The sequence below is a fragment of the Notothenia coriiceps genome, unplaced genomic scaffold (assembly GCF_000735185.1).
Source record: "Notothenia coriiceps isolate Sejong01 unplaced genomic scaffold, NC01 NC01_scaffold00035440, whole genome shotgun sequence".
Classification (NCBI taxonomy): Eukaryota; Metazoa; Chordata; class Actinopteri; order Perciformes; family Nototheniidae; genus Notothenia; species Notothenia coriiceps.
In genome coordinates this window covers 228,612-237,583 of record NW_011368141.1, presented here as the reverse complement: position 1 = coordinate 237,583, position 8,972 = coordinate 228,612, and the positions used below count along the sequence as shown (strand labels likewise).

At 38.9% G+C, this 8,972-nt stretch overlaps 1 protein-coding gene across 1 annotated transcript in view; it reads left to right on the top strand.

The window, feature by feature from the left end:
- LOC104962851 (poly [ADP-ribose] polymerase 6) overlaps positions 1 to 8,972 on the top strand; it is a 23,992-nt gene that overhangs the window by 10,012 nt on the left and 5,008 nt on the right. Inside the window, exons 11-17 of the mRNA XM_010791355.1 lie at positions 947 to 1,042; positions 1,814 to 1,906; positions 2,498 to 2,623; positions 2,963 to 3,028; positions 3,387 to 3,454; positions 4,074 to 4,122; positions 4,271 to 4,383. Coding sequence (XP_010789657.1) covers positions 947 to 1,042; positions 1,814 to 1,906; positions 2,498 to 2,623; positions 2,963 to 3,028; positions 3,387 to 3,454; positions 4,074 to 4,122; positions 4,271 to 4,383 — 611 coding nt within the window. The remainder of the gene's footprint in view (positions 1 to 946; positions 1,043 to 1,813; positions 1,907 to 2,497; positions 2,624 to 2,962; positions 3,029 to 3,386; positions 3,455 to 4,073; positions 4,123 to 4,270; positions 4,384 to 8,972) is intronic.

The following is an 8,972-nucleotide window of genomic DNA, read 5'->3' as shown; positions in this document are numbered from 1 at the left end:
GGGGGGGGGGGGGGGGCTAAAGTGTGTTGTTGTGCAACAGTGGGACCATATCATAGGTTTAACCAGTCGTAGCCAGAGGTGGAAGAAGCACTCAACTCTAAAGTAAAAGTAGCAATACTACAGTGTAAAAATACTCAGTTAAAGTCTTGCATTCAGAATACAACTCAAGTAAAAGTACAACAGTATTAGCAACAATCAATATACTATAAGTATAAGTACAAAAACTGCAATTACTTATTTTGTGCATTCCTGAATTATATGTGTAGCAACACTGCAGTGAACAAATACTTAGTTACAAGTAAAAGTCCTGCATTCAAAATGTAACCTATGTTAAAGTATAAGCATCAAAATATACTTAAATATACGTAAAAGTATTCAAAATGCTCCATTTCAGAATGATATACAAGTAGCAATACTTAAGTTTAAAATGACTAAGTTATAATTAAAAGTCCTGCAATTAAAATTGAGCTAACGTTACCTTATTACAATTACTACAATAATAATTAATGTTTTATAACTATGATTGCACTCATGTGTTCATCACTCCCACTTTGAACTTAGGTAAAGGTGGGGTTTATTTGAAAATGTTTGTATACTGCTGGGTATCTTAACCTTTAATAATATATCAGATTTCTGTGCTTTGTAGTAATAATCTAAAATGTATTCAGTGGAGTAAAAAGTACAACATGTGCCTTCAAAATAAAGTTAGGTTAAAGTACAACGTAGCATAATGTAAAAATACTCAAGTCATGTAGAAGCACCTCCATTTGTTACTTAAGTACAGAACTTAAGTAAATGCACTTAGTTACACTCCCCCACTGGTCGAAGCCGCTGAACTGAATGGTAGTTTTGTGACATTTCTGCTGCTTAATTAATCTTTATTCTCTTACTGCGCTGGAGGTAGAAATGATAACTGAGAGCCCCACTCTGCTTTTTCTCCCAACAGATAATGAAGTACTCAGAGCAGAGGATCCCCACGCTCAACGAGTACTGCGTGGTGTGTGACGAGCAGCACGTCTTTCAGAATGGATCCATGCTGAAGGTATGAGCCACAATGGCGGTTCTAGACCAATGTTGTGTGAATGAGAGGGGAGCATTTGATGCTGGACAAGGGAGACAAAGACAGTGTTCAAGATTTAAACTTTCTTCAGTTCAGTGTTAAAGTCAAAAAACATTATTTTTATTTTGTTTTAAAAACAGAATTTGTGGCAATGACGTTACCATTTTTTTTTAACACATTAATCTAAATGCTGTTTGGGGCAATACATAAATAATTGATGCAGCCAAACGTTGTTTTTATTTTATTTCTTAATATTTTTTGGTATTTGTCTAAGTAACAGAATTTGTTTGAGTAACTTATTTTCGATGTATTTAATTACATTACTGAAAAAATACCCATTCCTGTTATCTTATGCCCACAATGCAGCACAGTACTGGCTGCAAACACTATCACAAATAGCATCATCATAGATTTATTCTTTTGGAGGGGGTCCACAGGGGGTTCCAAGCACAGCGTTACCAGAACCGCCCATTATGAGCGACAAGAAATGGACTTACAGTATGGATTTATAAACCATTCCATATTGGTTCATACATCCAATGTTATGAATAGCATGTGTGTGATGTACTCTCTCTCTATTAGTACCATGATCCTGTTAATGGATTTTCCGCTATGGTAGTTGTGAAGGAGCAAGATGAAGAGAGAGAGGGAGTGTCTGTGTGCATGTGCTTTTATATGATATCTAGTACACATTGAAAAGCGTGTATTTTGATCTTTCTTTGTCTGTGTGCATGGCTTTGTGTGTTTGTATAGCCGGCTGTGTGCACCAGGGAGCTGTGTGTGTTCTCCTTCTACACTCTGGGTGTGATGTCCGGAGCAGCAGAGGAGGTGGCAACAGGAGCAGAGGTGACGACCACACAACCGATAGTATATGATATCATTATAAACATATTATTTGTAATTTTTTCCTGCAATAGTTTGTTTTTATTTCCCCCCAAATCTACTTTGAATTTTGGATCGAGTTACAAAAGCATATCTTGCAAAAAGTAGTCATTATGCAGTATGGCTCTATTTAAGACTCATACATAACACATTCTAGTATTCTAATTATTGAAGCATTAATGTGTTCATCACTTCACTGTAGCTCTTAAAGGTGGGGTTTATTTGAACTACTTCATTTGCTGCTGGGTAGCTTAACCTATAATAATATATGATCATGTATTAGTACTGGAGCAGAGGTGATGACAACACGATAGTATATGACATAATTCTATTAATTTGTATTTTTGTAACCCTCCTAAATACTCTTTTGGAATTAAGATCAAAGAATGACTTTATATGTTACAAGAAAAAAAAATTATTTGTAGTTTATACGTTTTATTGAAACTGAGGCAGATATTTCTGTGGTATTGCACTGTCAATAAAAGCATTTAAATAAGTAAATAACAACATCCAATAAAGGAATCAAATGTAATTATAAAATCCCTCTGCCTGCAGGTGGTGGACCTTCTTGTGGCGATGTGTCGAGCTGCACTTGAATCCCCTCGTAAGAGTATCATCTTCGAGCCGTACCCATCAGTCGTTGACCCCAATGACCCCAAGACTCTTGCCTTCAACCCAAAGGTCAGCATCCCCACTTCTAGGGTCATGATTACTAAACTATAAACACATTTTATACCAATATTCAATACCACTACTGCTGTCAGAGCAAAACTAGAATATATATATGTAGTTGTTTACAAACTTAATGCATGTAGGTATGTCACATCTATGCTTAACATTAGTTGTATCTTTGAAGTAAAGTGCAATTAGTTTTGTCTTTCTCACAAACTGATATGAAGAATTAAGAAATAGTTTCAATATTTTGTCAAACTTTTGTGTCTACAAGTGATTTTAGATGTCTGTATGTTGTTCCCTCTGTCATTGCATACAATGGATGTTTGGCTCAACCGATGAACACAGAAGAAGAATTATGAGAGACTGCAGAAAGCATTGGACAGCGTCATGTCCATTCGTGAAATGACACAGGTACAAGGAGAAGATGGGAGGGAAAGAAGTGAAGGGCCACAGTGGATAGGACATAGTTAGTCTTAATGTATAAGATAGACGTAAAGATATATATTTAGTTTATATAAGATCATCAATCTACTGTATGTCTACCCAATGTTTGACAATGTCCATTACACAGGATTAGTTTACCTCTTCAACTGTTTCCTCTCCTTTCCTTATATTACTTGTGTGCCCACTCCCACTGTGGCTTGGCTGCATCCATACTTTGTATAAATCACATCATAGGACTGTGTCTGAACAACTCCTCATTTGGCTTTTGGAAAACAACATCCTAATATCTGCAAACAACACATGCTTGTATGCTTTCCTTCCCCAGGGCTCATATCTAGAGATCAAGAAACAGATGGACAAACTGGACCCCTTGGCACATCCCCTGCTACAGTGGTGAGTAGAGATGATCTGCTCAAAACAGTGTTTACTGTGTTCAGATGGACAGGAAAAGCTCTTCACACCAGAAGAAAGCATGTCAAACTTACTATATTAGATAAGAGATCATGGACAACACATAAGCGTATGGGCTTATAGCAATCTGCCTTAGTATGGAGACATTTTGACATTTTACAAAAGCACAGTTATACATTTGAGCAAAACAAACTAATGACACAGCAACCCACTGACCCTCTTTTTCACAGCTGACCTCGTGTATATATACTGATAATATCTATAAGTGCTGTCCATTCGACCATCCCGAAACATCAGGATCAAACTATATACATGAAAATGTCACAAACATACCATAACCACCTTAGTAATCAACGCTACAAAAACTCTTACTGATTTCAATCACGGCTCCTTCATAAATAATGATGAATTTCCTTTGGCTGGTTTTAGACTCCTGATATTGTGAACGTTGGCTCATTTGCACACTGCCACTTCTTACTATGACACATGCACAGAACAAAGCCATTTATAATATTATTATGAACACTTGTGTTTTTCCTATTCCTAGGTAAACACATCTGTTTTGAAAAAGGCTTATGATATTCTCTGTGTGTTTTTGCAGGATTATTTCCAGTAACCGGTCTCATATTGTCAAGCTGCCTCTGAGTAGGGTAGGAAACAAGAATGGCTTCCCCTCGAATGCCCTTTATCAAATCAGTTTCTTATTACTCCTACGTTCTGTCGTTAAGTGCTTCATACTCACTCTCTTTTTGTCTCTCTTGCTCTCTCTCACATTCCCTTATGACCTCATTGTGCTAGCAACTGAAATTCATGCACACCTCCCACCAGTTCCTGCTGCTCAGCAGCCCCCCGGCCAAGGAGGCTCGTTTCCGCACTGCCAAGAAGCTTTATGGCAGCACCTTCGCCTTCCAGTGAGTCCCCTCTGTTCCTCTCATTAGCCGACACAGCATGCATCCCATCAAGGCTCTTATGTTTTAGCTGAATGACTACTTTGAAGCTTCTAGCTTGTAGAGAGTCAAACATTAATGCTGTTAGAAAATATCAGGGAACATTTTGTGGTTATTATGTTGTTAAGCTTGTGGATTTTGGACAAATATAATGTGACAAATCAAGTTAATGTTCATGTTTTATTTTCCCAAAGTAAAAAAAAACATACTTTATTGACTCGAATTAAGCATAACCTCTTCTGTATAATTGAATGACTAATTTGAAGCATAGCTTGTGAAGTCACAGTTACAGAAATGATTTAGGCTATTGTAAAATATGTTAATGTACTTATTTCTATTGTTAAGCTTTGGCTGTAAATATAACGTGAGAAATCCCTCACTGTACATAATTGATCTTGAATCCAGCATAGTCCCTGAAATGCATGCATAATCTAGCATTACAGCAGTACACTGTGTCAAGCATGAACTCTTCTCTAGAGCACCTGGTCATTATGCTGCGGATGGAGTAGCAGCTCGAGCTGATTTTAATGGAACCATAACAAACAACAGCACCGAACGCTGACCACTCGCTTGGACTGAGAAACCGAATCGCTCCGCCAGCACACGGAGCCAGCAGTATCTGTGAGATGGAGATTGGTACTGTAGCAGATGGGGCTCTGCTGAATATTTTAAAGGCACACGGCCCATGTGGGACAGATAACACATGAGCAGCGCTGACACTGTCTCTTTACGCTGGTGAATGCTACAAAATGTCTCAACAGGAAATGTTATGTCGGCTTGGCTGCCGTGATTTGACATTGATATAAATAGATTAATAGAAAATATAAATACATTTCAGCGAGATTTGGGAAGGAATCAATTAAAAGCATATATACTATTATATTAATAACAGCTTCAAAACTAGTTTAAAAATAAAAGCACTCATGACACGGCTGTTTATTTTATTTTAAGACCTGTCTTGGGAGATGTATTCAAATAACCCATCCTGTGCTGAAGACATCAATGATGGGTTGTTATCTTTGATCTTCATTTTTATAATATCTTTTAGCATTCAGTTATTTCAATTTGGAGTACTGTGATGATGTCACAAACGTCCTCGCACAGATTGCAAAAATAGAGAGCTTGAATAAACTCTCTTTATGAATTCTTAATAGGTTTAAAACAATTCTGAAGTAAAAAGCAGCAATTCTCAAAGTCACACATTTCATTGCTTTTTTTTTACAGTAATATTTCATGACATTGAGAAAATCAATATTATAATAGTAAAGGAAATGATAGTTATCCAGCGACGATGCATATTTGCAGGCTGACACGGATATTCTCCCTCAATACAAGCCAGTGGGATTTCTCCACTTTGATTTTGGACTATGCAGAAAATATGCTTTGATGCAAACAAACATTTATGATACTTACACATTTTGTTCAGCAGGATAATCTCCACACATTAACCACCGCTGTAAATAAAAACACTTGAAGTAAAAAGCTAACTATGACTTCAACTCATCGCTGCTGAGCTAAAGGTGGCTAATAATCAGCTTGATGACTTGTAATCGTCTCATTAAGACACTTTTTTAGCAACTGCTTCAAGCTTCAGACATCCACTAGGACAGTGGTTGCCAACCTGGGGGTTCCCAAAGATCGCAGGGGGGGCGCCAGGCCTCGGATGATTTGAGGCCAAATATCATATTTAGACTTTTTTTTTGGTACTTTTTTTTTTACTTTTTTTTTTTTTTTTACATATAATTGTAAAGCAATACATGATTGTCACTAAAAGCCTTGTCTCTACATTACAATAAAACAAAACAAAAATTGATTAATTAGTTTTAATACAAATTCAAGTTAGTAGCTATTAAAGGCATAAAAAGACAGAAATGTATAATTCTTTCTTTAATAGAAATGTTTCTTCTGCCCGTAAAGTGTCCAAACCAGGCTTTTCTGGTTAAGCGCATTTTTATTTTTTGTCCATACCGGTTTCAGTTGGATTATTTGTCACAGTTGCTCCGATCAGATCGGTCTCCTCCATTTTGTAGATTATTTACGACTTTTGAATCCACATAAACACATCGGCAAAATCCGGCTAACTTTGAGCATGTGTTTTAAACAGTTTAATCCCTTTGTGAATTGTTTCCACTTCCGCGCCGTCCTTTAATTTCTTCATACAGCGGGAATCCAAATGAATGAATCCTGAGTCCAATAACCATCAAAGTCACTCCAATAGTGCTCCTTAATTATGCTTTCATCCTCCTTTAACAAAATACTTCACATTCATCTAGTTTGTGACAGTAGTTGTAGCATTTTGAGACTTTGAAACTTTAATTACCGCTGTTGCGCCCCCCCCCCCCCCCCCCCCTGTGTGTGTGTGGGTGGGCTCTGTGAAAAAGTTGGGACCACTGGTTGTGCCTTAAAGGGTTTTTATTACTGGCATACTAGGATAATAGCACTGATTTAATTATTTTCTCCCACTGCAATAGCAAGCCCATGGGAGATAAAAGCCTGAGAGAAGCAATGGCTGAACCTCTGATAATCGCATGGCCACAAACCACAGATTGAAGATCTGGTCTTTCTATAGGAGTCCATCTAGCTGCGGCTCAACTGGCAGCATTCTAGTATGGCCTACTCTGCACGCCCAGTTCACCAGCAGTTTCACTCTGGGCTTTTATATCTCATAACGGATGTTGAAGACACACTTACTAAAGAGATCAATACTACTACGTTTCAGCTCAGACCGGCCTTATGTTCCCGATGACCCGCGGCGTTGCACTAAGAGTTTCAGAGGTATTCTCATTCAGCACTATCACACAGACTCCACATACACATCAGCATAGTGTCCACCAACAGTCCTGAGTGCTTATCACACACTTGTCATAGGGCTGTCTGAGTCTACCACCATGAAACATATCTACGACTATGAGGTATAGGATGCAATGACTATGAAGTGTGCTTGGTCTCAGTCGTTGCAAAATGTCAGCAGAGTGCGTTAGTCAGCTATTGTAGGATATATGCATGACTTGCACTCCTTAATGCACACTTAGACAGAGTCTCACAGTATTATCTAGCTGGCGTATACAACACCATATCAAGTCTTTTGAACAAGCTCATATTTAGTTCATCGTACGAAGCAGTGAGTCGGTGTAACTGAGTGATGCTGAATGCGCAATCTGCCCGTCTTTGTATCTAGGGTAAGTCAAGATTTCTCTGTTTAAAGAGGAGATATCAAGCTCATTTTCAGGTTTCTGTATGTTTGCTCTACTGTGATATGTTCCGATGCTTTAATGTTCAAAAGGTCTTTATTTTTTCATACTGTCTGTGCTGCAGCACCCCCCATCTTTCAAACCTCCGTCTTGAAACCAGAGCCTAGTCTGCTCTGATTGGCTTAGCTGGCTGCTCTGCTTTGATTGGTCAACCGCTTAGAGATGTCCCGCCCCTAGTGTCACAATGCAATGTGTTGGAGCGCTAGCCAGTAAAAGCCTGCCAGTGATGTCACTATGTTGGGAAGTACACAAAGGAGTCCAATCAAGGCGTTTCAGGGCGGGGGGGGGGGGGTGTTTTGGAGGAACTCCCTTTGGAGGGTTTTGGCGTTGCAGGGACCATCTACCAAGCTACAAGCTCATATTACACACTACAGGAAAAAGGAACCCCCAAAACCAGAATAGGGCCTCTGTAATTATTGTTATTAATTAATTAATTGTTTCATTTATTTTCTGAAGTGTTGGACTGTGATGATTTGACTGTCTCTCTGTTATTTTTTCATAACTTGGATGTGGATCAACAAACAAACACACACACACACCACACACACACACAACCACCACACACACACACACACACACACACACACACACACACACACACCACACACCACACACCAACACACAACCACAACGATGTCACAACACACACACACACACACACACACACACCACACACACCACCACACACTGATTTGGCATATAGAAAGAGAAGAACCAGTCCAATGATCGATTCGGGAAGTCTTTTTGGGCATGCGCTGATAGTTTCCACCATTACAGCGCACAGCAGATGGAGGGAAGTGGGAGGTCAGGCTCTGAAGATGTGTGGGAGCTTCAGGTTTTCACAGGTGCACCAACAACATTTATAATAGAGGGGAAGGAGGGCTGGGTTCCGTCGTCTACATTGTGTCTGTTGTTTTCTATTTTTGCTGCTGGGACAGATCCGGCAGGCCTGTCGTGGTGCGTCGTGGTGTAAATTGGTGAGCATACAGACACACTGAACAGAAGAGTGGAGGTCGCCACTGCATCCGGGGACCCTGGTCTGCGCAAGTCCATAACTCGACACAATGCACATGATATGTTTGCAAGTTATCAACTATATATATAATACTTCTCGTTTTTGTCGTTATTTACGGATTAATGAAGGCAATTTCAACTTGTTTGCATCCGCACTTGACTAATAACATAGACATTTGTGCAATCTTTGATTCTCTTCAGATCATGTTACAGGATTTTGGTTTGGACAGCGCAATTGTATTGTTCATTTTCAATCTTTTGGACTGTTCTTAAATTGTCATTGACTTC